The sequence below is a fragment of the Phaethon aethereus genome, assembly GCF_964289735.1.
Source record: "Phaethon aethereus genome assembly, chromosome: 2".
NCBI lineage: Eukaryota > Metazoa > Chordata > Aves > Phaethontiformes > Phaethontidae > Phaethon > Phaethon aethereus.
Window position 1 is genome coordinate 4,367,426 of NC_138582.1, and position 21,556 is coordinate 4,388,981.

Below are 21,556 nucleotides of genomic sequence, written 5' to 3' on the forward strand. Positions count from 1 at the left end.
CAAGTCTGTGTCTAAGACCTTCTTGGGTAGAAGCTCCCCTTTTCCACTGAAGAAGATAATTCATTTGTGAGGAGCTGTTCAGTATAACAGAGCCTAAATTCAACTTCCTAAAAAAAAGCAGGCATGTTCAGACACCAGATTCTGGTTTGGGTCTTTACAGAATTGGTCAACAGAGACATCTTGAAAGCTGATCCAGCCACATGCCTTAAGCACATCTCAGCAGTGCAACAGTTCATTTTGGTGTGCCCAATCTCAATCTCTTCCCCTGCAGCACGGGATGAAGGGACAATCAACTCCCCTTTTTAAATAGGACTGGAAAAGTATACCCTTCTCCTGACAAAACCAGAGAAGACATCTCCCCAGGATGGTGTGTGGTATCAGCTTTTTTTCCACCTCCTTCAGAGACATCTGGCCTCCTGCTTTGCTGCTCTGTGCCACAGAAGACTTTTAAATAGAGCCCTGTCCCACACATGTTTTACATGGCAAGGTTAAGGGATTGCTAGGAATTATGATGGGCCAGTAGCATCCTTCCCTGCTGTAACTATTATTCATTCTCCTACGTGCTAATTTCAACTGAGCCAGTACCCTCTTACACCTACAATCTCAAGACCTCCACTGCAATATTTAATACTGTTGCATACTCAGTGAACAAGCTTGAAAATTTTCCACTTACTAAAGCTTCACTTTTTTTTTTCTGCCCTTCCCCCTCCCTCTGGGAGGGTGATAAATGACTGAAACCCAAGAGATGATAGAAGCTCTTCATTCATCAGCTGTGGTTGCAACTCCTCCTGAAGTTGAGTGTGGGAACCGCATCTGGGACAAAGCGTGGCCCTGAGCCCAGATGTGCCTTCTCCACCTTAACAGCAGCATCTGCTTCCCAATATGGCATGCTCTGCACTATCTCAGGCACAACTTGAAACTTTGCAGCTGTTGCCACTCCAAGTCTAGCTCTAAATCCAGCAAGGAGGGAGAGGCTGGGATAGTGGGGGAGTGCAGGGCACTCATTATCCTCTGCACAGGGATGGGAACGAAGCTCTCATGCGTCACGCAGAAACACAAAACCAAGCCAGTACTCGCATAGCAAGGGCCAGGCAGTCCCAGAGCAGGTGAACAGAGCATAGGTACCAATATCTCATCCTGGGGAAAAGTCTCCTCTTTCTTTCAGTCTTGTATTTGTAACACCAGAGACCTATTCCCTAAGCACAAAAGCTCTGTTGACAGACTGGGGGAAACTTAAGCATTTGCCACCATAGGCAGTAAGAATTATAGGGTCCAAGTTTATCCACGCTGCCCAATGTTGGGCTATAGTTCGGTTTCTTCTCTTTTATTCTTCCCCCTGTTCAACTCCCAAGATGGAAGGAAGCGTAGGCAAGATTATTACCCAGACGGGACTCATGGAGGCCTTCCAATCACACTTGCTTTCCAAGTCATAAGGAGGTGAAAAGCAGATGAGAGCCCAGCCACGTGCCTGAGCTGAAGGTCAGTTGTGATCGGCTGGATGCCTGGATCAGGGGGCACATAAAGTCAAGGAGGATGTTCCTGAAATTGGGGGAATAATCTGTCCCTCAATGTGAGGAAATTCAAAATAGAAAATCAATAAAATAACCAGACAAAAAATATCAGCTCAGTCTTCCTGGGAAAGATCCAAGGGTGAAAAACTAATTCCAGAAAATGAGGTCAGCCTTCTCTAATAACCGTAGCTACTGTTTGTGCTCCAGCGAGACACGCATGTGTAGAGTTTACCTCTCTTCTATTTATGGATTTGGCCTCTTGACCTGGAATTCAATGCCTCTCAGTTGATCCTGTCATGTTCTGAGGGGCCGTATCCTGCATGTTTATTGCATTGGCATCAGTGTTGTCTTTATCTAAAGGGTGAGGGAAAAGTCCAGGGCTGACACTAAAATCCAGGATCCATCCTTCCTGTACTTCTACGCAACTAAATTTGATGCAACTTCTCACTTTATTTTTTTCTGCCTTTTTTCCCAGAGAGGACCAATAAAGCTACTGTAAACTCGCATGGAGAGCACATCTGTGCAAGCCCCACGAAGGATGGCTTTTTTGGTATCCCATTTAGAGCAGAAAGCATCGCATCATGAGGTGGGACTTTGGGGGGATTTGGGACATTTGGGTCTTTATAGCATTGGTCAGCAGAGACATCTTGAAAGCTGATCTGGCCATGTGCTTCAAACCCATCTCAACAATGTAATAGTTCATTACGCTGTGCCCAGTCTCAATCTCTCTCTTCACTCAAGGGTGAAGGAACACTCAAATCCCCACTCTGAGATGGAGCTGATACCCACAATGACTCTACCACCAGTCGGAAAGGACTATGCAAAGATGGTGGAACATGTTGGGGCTCTTCTTGGTAGAACATCAGACTCAGTAGTGCCCACTGACAGGACGAGGGGCAATGGGCACAAACTGCAGCACAGGAAGTTCCACCTCAACATGAGGAAAAACTTCTTTGCTGTGAGAGTGACAGAGCACTGGAACAGGCTGCCCAGAGAGGTTGTGGAGTCTCCTTCTCTGGAGACCTTCAAAACCTGACTGGATGCGTTCCTGTGCAACCTGCCCTGGGTGATCCTGCCTTGGCAGGGGGGTTGGACCAAATGATCTTCAGAGGTCCCTTCCAACCCCTATCATTCTGTGATTCTCTGACTCTCTGTTTCCACCCTTGACTCCTCTATGCTCAGCCACTTCAGCCCAGTCCTTGGACAGATATAAATCCCTCTCCCAAATGACTGCAGCCAGAGTGTCACCAAAGTTTGCAGGGTCACCCTTTGTCTCCCTGTGCCAGGTTTCTTCTCAGGGTCTGGACAGCTGGATTGGTTCAAAGAATGTCACAGGCTTTGTGGCATTTGGTGCAGCACCTTCACGGAACTGCCAGGCATGCTTCTGTCTAATCCAAGTTCATATCAGGAAGATGAAAAGAGAGGTATTTTCCTCTTGTGTCACACAGTGGTGGCTCAGTGGCATTGTGGTGGCCTTGAGGTAGCGAGATCTCAGCACAGGAAAATTGACCCAAGGAGGGGACAAGAGGGGGGCAGCAATACCAGTTTTAGTTTATTAGAGATGTTCAGGCATTAGCACCATGAGGAAGGCTGGAGCCCTCTTTAGCGTTTCCAGCACTTCATAAATTTCAGAGAGATTTAAGGCAAGGAGCCAGATGTTTGGGGAGAAATTCTGAACACTAAAGACAAGTGGAAATTTTTTTTTTTTTTTTTGGTAGTGTGTATTTTTTCCCATTAGTTGCAAGGCTATATTTAGAAGAGAGGGGGGGAGAGAGAGAGCGCGCGAGAGAGATTAGGCATTTCTTCATATTCTGTAGTCACTCCAGTTGTTCTGCTTGTAGGAACAGATGTCTCTTTCCTGGGGCGATAGCATTCAGGTCCACGAGGAAATTTTCTTACCGGCAGCTCCTCTAACATAGAAGAGAGATCAGGCCAGAGGTAAGTTGGTCCACCGTGGAGGGGGGACCATTGCAGTGAATGCTTTGGGATATCGGTCAGAGGGAAAGGGAGGCACGCACAGGATCAGAGAGGTGACAGTGGGCAGCCAGGAGGGAATCACTGGAGACCGAACCTCAAGTCTGGCGTGGAAAGCATGGCTATTGCAGCAGGGAGCTGTGGCAGGGATGGCAAGGTGGAGGGGGTCCTGTGCCAAACATGTGGATGAGCAGCTCGGGAAGCCCCTGGCTCTGCCCATGTGGCAGGTGTGGAAGTTCATCAGGAGCTGCCCAATCTGGAGAGCCAGGCTGCACCAGCAGCTGCAAGGGGCTGCAAGGGGCTTCCCCTTCTGTCAGCTTCTCTAATCTTGGTTTTGGGCCAGTGCCATGTTATTTGGTTGTTTCCTGAGGAGATGAGGGGTGACGAAATGTGTGTGAAGGTACTGGCTTTCCCCTGTTGAAAAGCACTATGCCAGTTCTCGTGAGGAGTGGGGTGATGTCCTGTTTGTGTCTGTGTCTTCCTAAGCATAATGAAATTGGGGGGAAATGCATTCAGGCAGGTTGTGGAAGCCAGGAGAGGAGACAGTTCATTACCTGGCATGGGGTCAGCTGTGACTGGGCATGTTTTACCTCTGTTCGGCTGTTCCACAGGGTGCAAGCTCAGCTCTAGGAAAGACACTGTTTTCTTTCTCTTAACCCGCTTGCTGGGTCAGTCTAAGGAGAAGCAGATCCCTTCCAAGGTCCTTAACCAGGCCCCTTCAGAAATCCTCCCTGCTTTCATAGCAACACACCCACTAACAGCTCAAATTGTTTCCAGGTTAACCTGAAAAATCCAAAATATGCAAATCCCTGAAAGCACTGAGAGCACAGTGCCTGGCAAAGGAAACCACAGAAACCAGTCTCCCAAAGGGTTAAGATCTGGTTATCCATCCTGGGATGCCTCAAAAAATGTCAGCTCCCTGACCAGGTCTCCCATCTCACTGCATTCCCTGGGCCAAGACCATGCATGGCACCGTGCCTCAGTTTCTGCCTGCAGCCAAGACAGCAGCATGACTTGAAGTGAGTGCTGGGCTGCAGAGCTGTATCTGTGGCCGGCTGGTCTGCTGCTCATGGCACACCTGAGTCCTCTCCCCACTGCAATCACCCCTTCATCCCTACCTGCGTTTGTGTCACTTCTGTTCCCTGTGCTCCCTGAGATGTGAGCATCGCCTCTTCTGTCCTGCTTCCCTGGGTGATGCAGGGCCCCGAGTATTCCCCAAGAGCAAACCTCTGTTGCTGCTCTTCTCCCACTGTTCTCCTCCAGCTTCTTGCCAAGGGACAGAGCAGGCAGGCAGCTAAAGGCAGAAAGAGCAAAAAGTGCTCCGAGATTGCTAAATTTACAATTAAAAATTTCCTTTTCAAAAGCAAGCAGCAATGCACAGGCCAGATGTTACTCAGTTTAATCTCCCGTGAGGTTTTTTGCATTTGCCTCTAAAGTTCCTGTATGTGCCTATATGGCAACTCTCACCACAGGGTTCTCCTTGTACATAGCCACGATAGCTTTTATTCCAAGATGACATTTCTAGTACCATGTCTCAGGCACCCTTGAAATGCTAGATGGATTACTGTAATCCCAATAAAATCAAACGCATTTCTCTTGTACTGTTAAAAACAACCTCCCAAGAAGACAGGCACAAATCCATCTCTACTGGCTGGACCTATAAAACGCCAAATCCACATGTTTCTTTCCAGATTTAGCTTTTTTTAAAAAAAAATAAACGCTCTTGGAAAAAAATTCCCCCAAAAATATGTGCTTTCCCCTCACATTATACTGGTCCACAAAGGACAGAGAGGGATACACACAGGAAGTCATGCTCTGATTTCTCTTACAATATCAGAGCTAGAAATACACAGCATCTACTGTAGAGATGTCACTCCATGCTCCCTCGTGACAGACAGCACTTGGTGTTAGCCCTGACAGGCTATGAGGTATTGGTCTTTTAAATGCTAACAGCACGATTTATAGAGCAGTCACCGAGACACTTAATATTTCTCCAAAGCCAAAATCTGGTAATGCAGAAAAAAGGGACATGAAAAATGCAATGGTATCAACAAGGCATTGTAGACATCTAAATGTTTCAGGAGTGACTTTTCTATACAGTGTAATATAAACAAGCAAGTGAAGGTGTAAAGCCTTTATTAGCACTTCTAAGATGACCAGTGCTAGCAAGTCTCATCAGAGATGTGCTGAAGGACCTCTGGGCGCCCACCACTGCTGGGTGCACTTTTGTGGGTCTGGAGAGGCACACGAGGGAGCTGCAACATGTACGTACAATCCCACTTCTTTTATTTTTATTTTTTTGTTTGCTTGTACATGTGCATCTGGACTCGTCCTTTCAAAGGCTGAGGCACTACTGCTGCAAATGGGCACAGGGGAGGTATAAGCTCATAAGAAATCTGCCGGCACATGAATTTCCTGCTCTGTGTATCTTTGGGAACTTCATTCCATATTTTCCACGCATGCTCAGGACAGGGCTGAGGGAGGGCTATGCCAATCTTTCCAAGTTTTAAATAGACTGCCTCTGGGGTGTCCAGGACTGGTGATCCATCACCTGGTTTTAAGCCTAGATGCAGAGAGTGGGTGTCTGGGCCAAGCCAAGTGGCCTCCCTCCCATCTGGGTCACTTTGCTCCATGAAGAAGAGGAATGCGGTTTGGAGAGTTGTTCTCTCCCTCTTCTAACTGGCAGTGATCCCTCATGGCCTAGGATGTCCTGTTGGAATAAATCATTGCTTGGGCACCCACAGGCTATTGCTTGTTCCAAACTGAACCAGGCATCTGGGCTCCTCACTCTCGGAGGACCTGATTTTGGCCTTAGCCTTGCTGGAGAGCATGGGGTCCACCCATGTGCACACACAGGATTGAAAAGAGCATGGTGTATGGAGCTCAGATCACAACTCATGGCAATACCCATCGCCCATCCACAAGCAGGGCCTTGGAGATGAAGGACCACATGTAGGTTTACTGGGCACATCAGGCAGCGGCCAAATGGCTCAATAGCACAACAGTAACACCAGCCCAACAACCAACATTGCATTAGCCTCCACACATCCTTAGTCTGTGACTGCTTATATGACTTCAAGGACAACCCCTGGCTATGCCTGGGACTGGACATCCAAGATTTTTCTCCAGCCAGATGGGAAATCTGATTCTCACAGGCAACTTCAGAGATGCAAAAGTCAGTAGGGGGGGTTAATCCCCCTTTGCTTGTGCAAAGTAAGTTCACTTCTTTGCCCTTCCAGGCAACAGCTGTAGTTCAGCACATGACCGTTCAACCTGCCAGGCAAGGTAGGAGTTGCTGGCCACCACAGTCTTCATTACACATGGGCAAGCATGACCTAGGTGACCAGGCAATTAGCTATCATCTGTCCCCAGTCAGGTTGGTTCTGCCATGAGAAAGATATGATTTGGTGTAAATCTGAAATTATTTCACTTCAGGCAAACAATGAGAGGTGGGCAATGCTCTCTCTTTGCAAAGAATTCATCCAGCCCTGTTTGCAGTGTTTCAATGCCAAAGCAATTGTGAATTCACAGGGAATGAGACCTAAATGAAAGGATGTGTGGTGGAGAGTGCTAGCAAACTCCTTGCAGGTTCATGTTAGAGGAAACAGGAATCATGCTCAGTGCCTATTTGTGTTTGTCAGCTCTGATTTCATCCATCATCCTAATGTTTTTCAATCTGTTGGCTAGTTTCAACCCAAATTGGCAGAAGGGAAAGATCACCTGAATTTTCAGGAAATTAGGCAGCAAAGAGAGGAGAAAGTCAAACAAGTGTTGGAGCCAAGTGAAGAGCTGGAACGTGAGTGCTCTTTAAGGCAGCCAAGTGTCCACATGAGAAAAAGTTATAAAAAGCATCTCAACCAGGGCAAAGCATTCATACAACCCTGCAAGCCACCGCAAGACATGAAACCGTAAGAAGACAGGTGTCATTTAATCTGATACAGAACTATGTGTTCTGTGTCTCCAAAGCAGCTTTTATTTTCACAGCATTGGAGGGGAAAGAATAATCCGACTCTGGACTGGATTTGACTATTTCCAACTGCAATTCCCCAGCAGTTGGATGTTTGACACACTCTGTTTGGCCACCGTCAGACCTGGAGACTTCTAGGAGACATCAATGCCCAGGAATCAAGTGAGAGCACAGATCTGATGCCTGCAAATATGGGATCTTCCCCACCCTGGGAATAGCCCCATTTCTGCTTCAGGGTGGGATCTTTCTCCCCCAGACATTAGCTCCCTTCTCACAGCCTGAGGGCTTGATGGGCACCAGCTATTCCCTTTCAGCAACTGGATCCATTCCCCTTCTCTCCCTTTCTCCCTCAGTTCCCACTGTCAGCAAACCCATCCTCCCCAGGCTGAGCGTAAGGCACACAGAACAAGCTCTACCATGTATAGGGCAAGGTCCTCGACATGCACAAAAACACCATATTTGGCCAGTTTGAGCCAGAGTTGAGTGAGAGCTTGCCAGAAGGAGAATCATACAATTTAAACTGAAAGAGAGTGAGTTTAACCCTTCATTTATAAATATGACGATAAATCACCCAGGGAACTTTAAACACGGAAAGGCTGCAAAACTAAACACATGCTGCTGCCATCCCAGGCAGCAGAGTAACACTAGCAGGCAGGACAGGGTGAGGGGGACGGGGGGATGATAGAAGAGCCAGATTGTCATATCAAATGTTCTGATTCAGAACAGGGAGATGAGAAAAGCTGAAGCTGTTTATACTAAATAACACTCACTCTCCTTCTCATCTTTCCAATCCAGTGCATGGGTTTCTTGTTCTCTGCCCCTGGGTCTGCGTGCAGAGATCCTATCTGCACACACCAATAAATAACCCTTTTGGAGAGCGGTTAGGACAAAGATCAGTTGCCTGACCTGCCTTTTCTTTTGTATCCCATTATTTGAATTGCTGAGCCAGATCCAAAATCCCCCAAGGTCAAGGAAGCAACCCCCATTGACTTCAGCAAGTGGAGGGTGAGGCTTAAGGCTGACTGAGAGAAATGTTGGGTGGAAAGAAACACAGGATGGTCAGGGACATACTCCTGGGGCCAATGCAGCACTGAGGTGCCCATGCTAAATGAACAAGTGTGATGCCAAGCAGCGAGTGACCAAGAGAAGAGGTTGCAGGACTTGGTTTCAGCACAGTGACCATCTGTTTCCTATTTGGCCCAAGAGCAATGGAATTGCTTGTGTCACGCAACAATGAGAAAGCATATCAGAGCAAGTCCCCTTCTCCCACTGCTGAGCAGGGACCTTTATCAGAACAAGGGAAAACAGGTCAATCTCCAGTCTCCGTCCCTCCCCTTATCCCGTTTCTACCCAGATGCCTGCTGTACTTTTAAGGAAATGCTACCCACAGTCTCACAGCCAGACAGACAAAATCCAGCCTGAGAGGTATAATATAACAGCATCGGCCAACTGGCACAGTCAGACAGCGCTCAGAAAGATACGTGTTTACCCGTCTTGGGCTTTGCAGACTGTCAGCTCCAAGAAACAGGGATTGCATGGAGATCTGGGGGGCTGAAAGCTGAATTAGACATGAAGAAGGCTGAGCTCCAAACTCTTTGAAGATTTTAGGAAAGGGGTTAGCACAGGGCCTATTTACTCTGTAAGCGAAGGTGATTGTGGTTCTTGTAGCTCTGCATGAGCTCATCCCATAGTTGTAGGCAATAAATAGTGTGAAACATAGCAAAATAAAGGTTTGCAAAGTTTCTCATGTGTTTAGCCATGCCCTCCACTGACTGCTATATGCCACCATGCCATGGTGATGGGTAGCTGAACTGACTCATTGTAATACCTGCATGAATATTTCTGATGGCAAAGAGAGAGACCTGGTTGGCGTAATTTTTTAACTCAGGGGCGGGAGGGGCGGGAATTAGGAATCTTTGGAAATGTTTGCTTTTCCTCAGATGCAAGGTCACGCTGCCATTCTGTGCCTTGTTCAGCCTGCTGCAAAGTGGGGCAACATACCTTTTTCAAGTGCTTGGAGACCCACAATGGAAAAATACTTAGTAGCTGTTAACCAGGAGTTTGGTCCAGCTCCATCTCATTAAAAGCACTCAGAGGAATGCTGTTGCTTTGCCAGTCCAGCTCTCCATCCCTTCTGCTTGTGAGCCATGAGATGAGGGCAGTCCCACAAAGAAAGGAAAAGGCCATACACCCAAACATCCATCAGTAACAATTTGATCAGAGGAAGACTTTTCCCACTGCAGCCCAAGAGGCAGCTTTTCCACAGCCTGTCAGTGCAAATCTTCAGAATTAAATTTGTTGGGACTTCTTTCATGTATTTTCTTGGATTTTGAGTTCAGACAGGGCAGCGATGGACTGGGAAAAGATACAAACTCTAGTTCAGCTCCTCCCTTACATATTCAGTTCGACAAACAAAATGCTACCTGTTTTTTAGCAGTTTACAATATCTGGAGTTTATTTCACAGTGCATGAGGCTCAGTGGAAGAGGTGCCTATGTAAGCCAGTACACTGTATATGCTGATGATTTTAATTTCTCTGTATGGACAATACTCAGAGGGGATTCTTTTCTATTAGTCTGTAAAAGTGCCCTATATACCTCAATAGCATTGTGAGGATGAGCAACATTTAAATGCATTTTGAGTTATTGATCTCACTGAGGCAGGAAAGGAAAAATGTAAGATGAACATCAGGTGTTTGTGATAAAGGATCTGAGACTGAACAAAAATCTCCCAGAGGAGGCAAGCTACTAACAAGATGTAAAATCAGAGCAAGTGGCCAGCGCCTTAGAATTACAATAAGAAGACAAATGCATACACAACCCGGTAACACTCTAGTGCATTCTAAGGGATGGGATGGGTGATTTTGTCTTCTCCACTTGCTGAACTATCTGTATGAACACAGATATACAAGCTCATTCTGCTCTTGATAGGCAACAAAGTCTTCATTTCTTGGCTTGCACTGGTGCAGTGGCTTCTGCAGTGTTTTTCTTGACAGTATCTGCAAAGAGAAATCTGGGAGCAGATCCAGGCATCTGCTCATTTCAGTTTGTTTTTGTAATTAAAGAGCGAAACAAAGAGAGAAGATCAGATGGTGAGAGTATTAGAAAAGTATTAGAAAGTGGTCCAGTGTTTTGCATCCTCCCCATGCATCTTTCTCAGGTGCCAGACTTTGCAACTCCACTACCTTCAGCCAGTCTTGGGTCCAGTTTTTCCCGTTATTCACTGACAGCGTGCTTGGCACAAAATGTAGAGAGACAAGACTCTACCCCAGGAGTCCTCAGGCTAAATCAGACCCAGACAAAATAATGTGAATGTGTGCTACTTTGGCTGCCACCAGAGTTCAGTGCAGGATGAGGTGATTTGGTCATTCCTGAAACACAAGGTATTCCAACGTCCAGTTGCTGCTGGAGATTGCCCAAGTGCAAAAATGGACAGAAGCAAGGATTGCTCCTCTTTGCCCAGCAGTTCTTTGGGACATTACAGGTGGTCTGACCCCAGGTTTTGGGATTTCAGTCCTGCAGCCTGATCTGGCACTGGGTTTGATCTCAGGAGGGCTTTATGGTTCAGCACCAGCTATTCCAATGGACAATTCAACTACTTGGGCTTGAGGGGCTACCTAAACAGAACAAATTGCTATTTGATTATAAACATCCTTCCACATTCAAGGATATTAAAACCCAGCTTTTTATTTCATAATTTCATGAAATTATTATTAGATGAGAGGCAAGAAGAAAGTAGAGCAATCACCAGACTCCAGGCCAAAAGGCCTAAGCCACATCATGATGGCAAAGTCACTTCTCCAAACGTTTCCAGAGGGAACTTCACACCTGGTCTTCTGAATTCACAGTCCTGATCTCTGCTTTTGCTCAACAGATGTTCTGCTTCATGCTCACCTGGCTTGAATGAACCATACAGAATAACCATGACTAGGCTGTAGCATCCCATGAGAACTCTTGTTCTTGAATGTTCACCATTTACCAAACATACTTCATTCCCAGCCCTCTCCAAAGTGAGAAGGGGCAGGAAAGGACACAGACTTTGGTCACTTGGTCCTCCACAGAAGCCTGCTTGGCCATATCCTATGACCCTATTCACCAGTACAGGTTGGGAACTGCTCTACTGAAAGGGACTTGAGTATTACAGTGGAACTTAGGCTGAAAAAGAACAAGCAAGCAGTGTGCATTGAAGACAAGGCAAAGTACATACTGTGCCACATTAGGAGGTTCATGGCCAGCTGATGGAGGGGAGTTATTACCTCCACCAATTCATCACTGCTGAGGTGTCCAGTTTGGGACCATGCTGTTCAGGGGAATGTTGAAAGACAGAAGAGGGTCCAGCAGAGGCTTTATCAGGATGGGAGGAATGCACCAGTACAACCTGAGGCCAACCAGCTGGAAAGTGTCTTTGCAGAGGACTTGGGCATCCTGGTGGATGCCAAGTTGTACATGAGCCAGCAATGCACCCTTGTGAGAAAGAAGGCCAACAGCCTGTGGGGTTGCCTTAGGAGGAGCATTGCCAGCACGTTGAGGGAGGTGATCTTTTCCCTCTGCTCAGCATTGCTGAGACACATCGGGAGTGCTGTGTCCAGCAAATGCACAGAGACGTGGGAATCTTTTCTCCTAAATCTCAGTTCCCCAGCTCTTTATCCCAGAGAGCTGGAAGCCTTCTGCTTTTGTCAGGAAGTATGGAGGAGTTCAATAGCTTAAGAGTTACAGCTAGTAGGGATTTGTAGTTCATTAGCCCAACAAGAACGCTTTTGGTGTCTGGGCCCGAAAAGGCTTTGGCACTTATCAGGCAGGCTCAGAGCTGCTGTGATGCTCCCTGGACCCAGTTAGGACTGTCCCTGCAAAACATTTTCTTGTGGCCAGCAGGAACTTTCCTGAGGATCCACTTTTCACTGGAAGGCTTGTGACCTAGGTAGCTTTTTCCTCTGCTTTCTACATTGCCACCAACAGCTTGGAGCATCTCACAGGTACTGAGACACCTTCAGTCCATCCTCCCGATCCCCATAAGCAGCAAAAACAATTAGTGCAGGCAGAAAGCCAGCTGCCGGAGGATGGCGCATGCTTGGGGGAGCTGGATATCCAGACCCCCTTAGCAATTCAAGGCCTCCTCATTGAGACATGCAGCCCAGGCACACTGCAGTTCCTGTGAGCACTGGAAGATGTGTTTGCAGCTCCTTGTCTCCTAGCCCTTCCGCACTTGGCTCTCTGGTAGCAGGGATTTCAAACCCTCATAACTCAAGTCTTTCAGCATCATTCTCTGCTGATTCAAACTGATTTTTTTAACCTCAAAGTCCTGCTTAGCCGCTTTGAGATATTCCAGACATTTTTCAACCATTTATTTTTATTGAAGCCAGCCAAGTATCTGTATATATTGGGCTTTTTTTTTTATCTTTTTAATATACAAATCAGTTTAAAATAGTGTGTAAGTCAGGAATGATTTGCAAATTAAACTGTCAAACCCTGGCAGGAGTAGCAGCTGGCACCCTTGGTTTGAAATCTCCCGGCTGCTGTTGTTGTGAGTGCAGATCTCTAGAAGATGCCACACAACCTACTTGTGCTTTCCTGGATAATTCAGCCATCCTTTGATTTTAGGAAAGTCTTACAGTTCCTGAAAATGCTGCTGCATCTAATGGGATCACCTGGCCAAGGGAAGGGATGTGATATTTTAGGAGTCAGATGCTGGGGCTATGGTTGTGCCAATATATTGGGCAAATTTTCCTGGGCAAATTAGGAATAACTTCTTTACTGGAAGAGTGGTCAGGCATTGGAACAGGCTGCCCAGGGAAGTGGTGGAGTCACCATCACTGGAGGTTTTCAAAAGACGTGTGGATGTGGCACTTCAGGATACAGTTTAGGGGGCTTGATGGTGTTGGGTTGGTGGTTGGACTGGATGATCTTAGAGGTCTTTTCCACCCTTAATGATTCCAGGAGTCTATGATTCTTTGTCTTCTGGTTGCCAGCACTATTCTGCTCCCATAGCAGGGCAGGAAGAGCTTCCCATCAGGAAGAAGCTGCTCCAATGGAGGAAGGACCTAAAAGAATAAGCACCATGTTCAGGAAACAAGACTTGGTAGGAGCCCCGTATTGGCCTGAGCCTCCCTGTCACAACAGAAAATGGCCTGTGCCCTCCATGAACATCAAGGCACTCTGCTTGGACTCAGCAACCCTGTCTGGGCCATTTGCCACATGGCTGGTTCAAACATGACCATGCACAGGTCCCCTCAACTTTCCCTTCTCCTTTCCTCCCCTCGGCATGGTTCACTTCTCTGTTCTTGCTCAGACTTTAAAACCACTTTTGCACAGAGCAGAGGAAAAGAAACTTGAAGTGGGGATTGTGTGTCTTCTCCAAAACGTGCATCTGGAACCACTGGAAGACAGTAATTATAAACTCAGGTATCTTCCTAGTGATTATTGGTAACCCCATATTGACAAATGAGACGCTCAGAGTGTACAGCAATATATATAACTACAGAAGATGTACAAATATGTTGGTTAAAATGTTCTTAGGTGAGAATATTTTGAGCTCTAAGGAACCCTGACATACCCTTCAATATACCTCTGTTTCTTTTCTTCCAGATAGCTGGGAAGTCAGTGATCATGCCGACCTCCTCCACCCAGCTGCCAACCCTTGACCCTATCAACTCCACTCAGCAACCCAACTCCAGCATCTACTTGTTCTCCAAGTTCATCCACCCTGACAAACAACTCTACACAGAATTTTACAGCCTGTGGATTGCCCTGATGGTAGTCAATGCCATCATCTTCCTGGTGGGTGTTGTACTGAACAGCTTGGCGCTGTATGTCTTCTGCTTCCGTACAAAGACAAAAACCACCTCCGTTATTTACACCATCAACTTGATTGTTACTGATCTCTTGGTGGGCTTTTCCTTGCCTGTCCGGATCATCATGTTCTATAGTGCAGGGGACTGCCTGAATTGTTCCTTGGTTCATATCTTTGGCTACTTTGTCAACATGTACTGCAGCATCCTCTTCTTGACATGCATCTGTGTTGACCGCTATCTGGCAATCGTACAGGTCGAGGCCTCACGTAAATGGAGGAACCCCACCTGTGCCAAGGGGATCTGCATTTTCATTTGGATCTTTGCCACTGTGGTGACTTTCTCCATCCTGACCATGGCAATACAGTTTGCTGCATGCTGCCTCTCCAAGATTCTGGTCTTGATGGTCTGTGAGTACTTCTTCCCCCTCATCATAATCATCTTCTTCACCACCAGGATTATGTGTGCTCTGTCAAAGCCCAGCCTCATGCATCAGAGTCGGGAGAGGAGAATGAGGGCTGTGCAACTTCTTATAACCGTCCTCATCATCTTCATGATCTGCTTCACTCCTTTTCACGTGCGACAGGTAGCAATCTCCATCAACCCAGACATGCCCCATGATGTCAGCCTCCTTGTCTACCATGTGACAGTGACCCTGAGTAGCCTCAACAGCTGCATGGACCCCATCGTCTACTGTTTTGTCACCAATAACTTCCAGTCAACCATGAAAAACATCTTCAGGAAAGCCGAGACAGAGCAAACCAGTGTGGACATCCTGGGTATGAACAAAAACTCCAAGGGCTCCAATGCCCTTATCGCCTTCTCAAACACAATAGGAAGCCCTGTGAGCTTGCCGTCACCAAGCAGTGTCCAGATATAACCCACATCTGATGGGACATGCTGCAGTAGGCCAGTGTAACAATGCTGGAATATTGCTAGGATGCATGGTACTATTGTCTTTGACCTCTTTGGTTTTTAGGCTGAGGTTCAGAATGACAGTGATGGAATTTATTCCTCAAGAACATTGTGGTCTTTTTAGAAAATGGAACGTGCAGTGCTCTTAGTACCAATACAAAAGAGAGTCTACTAATTACTGTTCCCAACAGGAAAGTTTTCTTTGTATTTTAATACAGACATTTTGCTAGCAACAAATTCTTTACTGTGGTTTTCTTCTCATGTTTGATGTCATAATGCAACATTACTAGGATGGCTTAGAAAGGAGGAAATCTCTGTTTTCTATGAAAGCTTTTGGGCCTTGGGCATGTGCTTAAGATGCCACTACAAATATTTTAGATGCTAATGGAGCGGGAAAGAAAGTATTCTAACGCACCTGTCACTAGTAAATACTCATTTGTTACTCTGAAAAGTCTGAACCTTCTCAGGGAAGAGAAGATGAAGTCAAGCAGTAAAGTCTCCTATCACTATTTCAACTATAAGAAACAAAAACATGTGGGTGTATATGTTTTCATACACATTGTCTGGGCTTGGGGAGAGGTTAAGTGTATGTTCCACCTTCATTTGGATCACTAAATCTAAATCACTAAATTTTGGATCACTGCAGATGAGCACACAAAAAAGCTGTGAAAATGAACATGCTTTCCAGCAAACTCTGCTGTTCTGCTCTCCCTACTTGAAGAACAGCCAAGATGAAAAGCAGAACCAGACTATGATGCTATACTACTCTTGTTTGATTTTTTTCTTCCTGGCATGTTGTAAAATCAGGGCTTGTGGTCCTAATTTCCACTATCAGTCCATCCACGCAGTCACTCAAATACTGATGCTTCCAAGGACAGAAAAAGAATCCATCTCAGGCATCCAGGTTGAAATTAACCCCAGTATAAAGTCACTAGGATGATTTAAGAGCCATGCTTAAAAGGTATGTGAGGCTAAGTATGCCAGAAAATTCTGTCCACAATGGTGGGTATATGTTTTAGATTACATTGTACCAATTAAACAATGGGAATACAAAAAATGATCCTAGGAAAACAGCACAATCTGCAGTCTGATCAGCAATAACTGTTGTTACTGCTCCATGTGTCCTCATTCACATGCCTATCGCCCCTCCACCTGGAATGCTACTATGAATTCATCAAGTCTAGTGAAAGGCTTTTCCTGGCACTCACTGGTGTTACCATTCAGGCTAGCAGGATTTATGGTTGTTCCAAGCTGGGGCATCCTAGAGTACTCTGCTTCCCCAGGGTCTGACCATGGGACAGCCACCTCCATTTCACAGGAACACAACATAACCAATGCTTCAAACTGCCTCTTGCAACGGAGTTTGCAAGAGTTTGCCTCTTGCAACACATCTATGTTTCCCCTAACCTGTTTCCCTGACCAATCCAATGGCAATAAACACTGAACAGTCAACGTCACTGCAATACAGGGATCTATCCAGATGTGAGTATAGCTGTCCCTAAGAGCACTGGGTGTCCCAGTTCTTGTTCTGGGCAGTGGAGTCCATGGAGAGCAATTCAGCTCATGGAAGCAGAGATCTCCCAGCTGAGTGACCCTGGCCTCCACATTGCCTAGATCTCCAGGGATATAACAGGAGCCCAGACACCACCTGCACATGCAGACACTTTAATGCATGCATCTTTCTCCAGCATCAAAGTCCCTCAAGGGAAGGACTCAGTTGCCAGTAGACCAGTGCCTAGTGCCATGGTAGGCATGATGGGGTGTCACTGCACCTCTAGCTCCTGCTGCACAAGACTGTGGTTCTCCTGCAAATCCTGCATGGTCCCAATGGCCCTACCCTCAGGTAGCCCAAAATGTTCACTTCTGCTTGGGCAGCTGAGTCCTGCGCCTGTTATAAAATTATGTATCATCTGAGTCTACAAATGGGCAGTGTTCAGTCGGCTAGTGCAGGGACCTGCAGGTCTCACCCAGAATGTCAGCATGACGCTGTCAACTGCAGTTGATCCATTAACTCAGCCCTTGATCATCCTGGGGCACAGCAATTTCCACTGCTAGGTGTGTGACCTGTTCAAGGCTTTCCCAAGCAATACAGTTGATTCAGTGCCCTTCTGCTGGGAGCTCTATTCCTTTGAGGAGCATTTTCCTTCCAAGAGGTTGTGATGAGGGCCACCAACATTGTGGCACTATCCCATGGATGTAAGACTATTGTCCTGGTCATTGATTCCCATTCTAGATGTGGCCATGAACATGGTGAGCCCTCCCAAGGTCCAATTGTACTGTGTTTTCCTTCTGCCTCATCTGTTCCCTTATTAATCTGCAAATCACTGACATAGGCACCTAACAGCTGATGCCACCTTCTTGGCAGTCTCTGTTAAATGATGCATCAGCACACATGGATTAGGCTCTGACTTCTCAGCCAGGTTGGCCACTTCACATTTCTGCCACTGTTTTCCACCAGCCCCCTGTTTGGAGAATATATTTTACGCCTCAAAGGTCTGCACTTCCCTGCAAACCCCAAAAACTCTTGCCCACCAACCCACAACACACTCTCAGACTTTTCCATGCAATCTAAGCTGTTTTTAATGAAAACATGTGTCACATATACAGAGCTGTTAACAGTACTGTCTTTTGCCAAGACTACTTCAGAGAAACAGGAGGAAAAGTGCAGGCTCAGTGCATGGCTTAGTTTAGTTTCTTTGTTCCAGCAAGCTACAGCTTCACACTTCCCTTTCTTTTGCTATCAGCAGTATTTTTGCCATATACAGAAATGTCTTAAGATCTTTCTCAGTGCAATTGCTCATTTGAGGTCAGTATAAAATCTCTAAGATTATTTGCTCAGATTTTTAAGTTCCTGAACAGGGTCTCAGTTGAAGCTCTGCCTTTCTGCTGTAAACTTAACTTGTAGTAGTCTGAATTCCCTTTACTGTCAGTGTATTATTCAGTCCCCATAAAAGCCACCTGAGACTGGATAATCCTCTTTGTTTGGTAATGCCTACTGCCTTATCCAGAGCTTTCAGTGGTCCTTCTTCATTTTATACCAGCTCCAAAGCAGGGTCTGGTCCCTTATCAAGGACAGAGTCTCCCAAAATCGGAGAGAGGTTAAATCATTCACAAACTAGCCTATTTTTTCAGTGACTTTTTGTGCTCCCTGTTTAATCCATATTGTTTACACATCTTGCTTTCATTCAGGGTGCAGAACTTGCTAAACTTTTGTCCTATTTAAAGTCATCCATTTCTGCTCAGGGCACAAAGCTGAAAATCAGGAGCGAAAACTCAGCTAGCGTCAGAAATACCCTCCCAGATGGCACAGTTTTGGTGGGCACCTTCCACTTGCCAATTCTCATTGCTGCTGAAGCCTCCCTCAGTTCTCTGTGTTTCTGGAGACTGGGACAAGGTCTCTTACCCCTCGATCTGCACCATCCCTCTGCTCAGAGTATATCCTTGGGTTGCCTCTTAGTGATCACCAATAGGGATTGCAATAGTCCTGTTCCTACCCCAACCTCCCCTTTCTCTGATAAGAACAGCTACACACAACGCTATAGGGAAGCCTCCAAGGTCAATGTGAGTAATGCCATGCATCATTAAATACATGAAGAGATTGCTAAGGTAAAGCACATACAAGTCAGCTTTTGCAGGGCAGTCTTCTATGCAGAGTATTTAAAGCTTTAGATGCCAAATTCCCAATGATTTCAAAAGAAATCAGGCACTTCACAGCCTTTGAGGATCTGGATCATTACCCAGAGGCTGAAATAGTAATAGGAATGGATGGGCATTGCATATCATACTACCACCACCAAATCTGCAGTAGACAGAATACAGCATTCCCTAAAGAGCTTAACAGCAATTAAGAGCTCTGGAAAAAGCCCTGACCTTTCAGGGGGATTACAGCATTCATTCCTCTTTGATGCACTGTGGTTCTCTTGTGCATCTAAAATCCTATAAAGTGAATTAAAAATATCTTCTTCTACCAGTTGCCCAGAGGCTAGCAGAAAAAAAAAAAATCATGAAAAATCTCACATGTATTTCTTGGGATCTCAGCCATACCTGTGACAAGAGATCTCTGCTAACCATGAGCTCGCCTGCCTGAGTCACAACACACAGAGGTCTGTAGTCTTTTGGCATGCCAGGGGATGGGTACCCAGGAATAAAGTTTAGCCTCTTTCTGTCCCTGCTGTGTCTCACCTGTGCTGCATCCAGCACAGCCCATGTTTCAAAGCACTTCTGCCTTTGCAAGGCTTTTCCTATAATAGCCCAGAAACCTGTAGCAAGGCAGAGGTGCAGAACAGCCAGCCCTCAGTCATACTGCAAACGTATCTGGGCCCAGCAAAGCTTAAAATCTCCAATTCTGCACCAGAAAAAGATCCCCTGACTCCACATGTGGGGTTATCTGCAAGACTAGCTTCCTCCTGGGCTCTGAGCAAGCTCTGCTCTCCCTCCACAACTGTCTTGATAACTGCAAAGAGGAAACAGCACAGCTATATACAAAGGCAATTTCTTCCTTCCTTGTCCCTCTGGGTTTTGCTGTCCCTCAGACATGTGCACAAGAGTCTCATTAGTCAGCCTAATCAGCACTAATAAGTCCTGTTAGCAGGTGTAGGCTTGACTTGCAGAAAGGCTGAGGAAAGTGGAATTGCCCATGTTAGGGCTATCAGCACATTAGCACTGAAGAAACACCGGTCTGCCACCCTGCCTGTTCTGTACCTGTCAGCTGCCTCCTCCCAGGTGTAAGGGCAGGAGTGGCTCTGGGCAAGGATTTGTGAGGAAAAGGCAGGTCTGATCCCCACAGTTGCTCTGGGTCATTGGAAGATGAGGAAGACATTGCAGAGGAACTAGAGCCCCAGACAAAGTAATAACAGAGGAAGGAAAGGAGGGGGAGCCAACGGGTTAAAGAAGTGGAGTTCCACAGAGAGGAGGGCTGGTGAGAACGAGGATGAGGAAGCTAATACAGGGGAAAGTGGCCAGGGAACACAGGGACCTGATATCCAGCAAAGGATGACACAGCAAAACAAGTGAGGGCTTGGCTTGCTTTTCCCCTTCTAGGCATCATGAGTCCCAAAACAGGAGCTTTGGGGAGGATTCCAGTGCTTGGATCAGAGCTAGAAGACTCCCATTTTAGGAGGAAAAAGACTAAAAGCAGAGCATTTTATCCCCTTCCTATGGTGAGGCCCAGGAAAGGGACAAGAGTGATTTCCCCATAGCCGTCTGAGCTTTTGTGGTCTCAGGGTGGAAGACAGGAAGGTCTCCTGTGCACTGGGAAAAGAGGAAGAGGGCCTTCATCCAGCCACCCTTGGGAAGAGGGTGCAGGGGTACCAGGAGGGGATCTGGTGCAGCGTGCATGCTGATGAGCAGGATTGTCATGGGAAGCGCTGGGTGATGCTTATTCTAGATGATGCCACCTGAAATGTCACATCACAGTGCACATCCCATGCTCTGCAGGGCACCCCAAGCAGACGCAGACCGGGATATTGCAGCATGTCCCCAAGCATAAGAAATGATTGGTTACTTCACTGCAGTATTTCAGTGCTTTGTGGTGGGTACTGTTCAGCTATTGGGGCCTAACAGGGATGGAATAGGTTGGGTATTCCCCCATTATTCCCCCCCCCCCAATGGGGGAATACCCACTGCAATACTCACACACTTCCCATCTCCCTGATCCCTTCTTTCCCACATGTAATTCCTTTTCCTCATGTTCCCAGTCTGCTCCACCCCTGATCCCCTCACTGCAAGACCCTGTCCCTGTATGTTCCCAGGTCTCCAGGCCTTAACTGAAGAGAAGCCCCAAGTTCTGCTATCTTTTTTTTTTTGCCATCACAGGGTGTGTACAAGTCAGCTGCTCTCTGAGATATGCAGGCTGATGTCTTCCTATGCTGACTCCTGTCTGTCCACATAATCATCTATGCAAGAGTCCCATACCAAACTGAGAAGAGGACATTGGACCAGCAGAGGCAAAGAACTAGCTTTGCTTAGACCTGGCTCCATCCCTCCTGTATACCCAGCAGACACTGCAAAAAACACAAAAACGTCCCTGGCAGGGATGTAAGATTCTCTACATGTTTTTATAATCTGCCAATGCTGGCAGTATATCAAGGTCTTAGTTCATGAAACTATCCTTCTTCAGGATGCTTGACTATAGCGTCAGAGATCAGATTAATTTAGGTGTGGATCTGAGTTCTAAGACAAGTGATTTTGCTTCTTCTTCACAAATGTATGTAGAGCTAACAGCCCAACTCAGCACTGAGGTTCTCCTTTCCAGCTGCCCATGCAACAGGAAAGAGCCTGTCAGATGAAATAAAGCTGAGTTTATGTGTAGGAGAAAGTCCTTGTTCACCTCACAGCAACCTCAGTGAAAGCTCGCAGAGAAGAGCTTCTACCATCCCAATGAGAAGGTCAATAGCCCTCTCCCAGC

General features: G+C 46.5%; 1 protein-coding gene across 1 annotated transcript; it reads left to right on the forward strand.

Moving 5' to 3' along the window:
- Positions 1–13,856: 13,856 nt before the first annotated feature.
- GPR20 (G protein-coupled receptor 20) lies at positions 13,857–15,115 on the forward strand (the record flags this gene model as incomplete). Its single annotated transcript, XM_082014804.1, has 1 exon — positions 13,857–15,115. The coding sequence occupies exon 1, from the start codon at positions 14,054–14,056 to the stop codon at positions 15,113–15,115; it is 1,062 nt and encodes a 353-aa protein (XP_081870930.1). The 5' UTR covers positions 13,857–14,053.
- Positions 15,116–21,556: the final 6,441 nt, after the last annotated feature.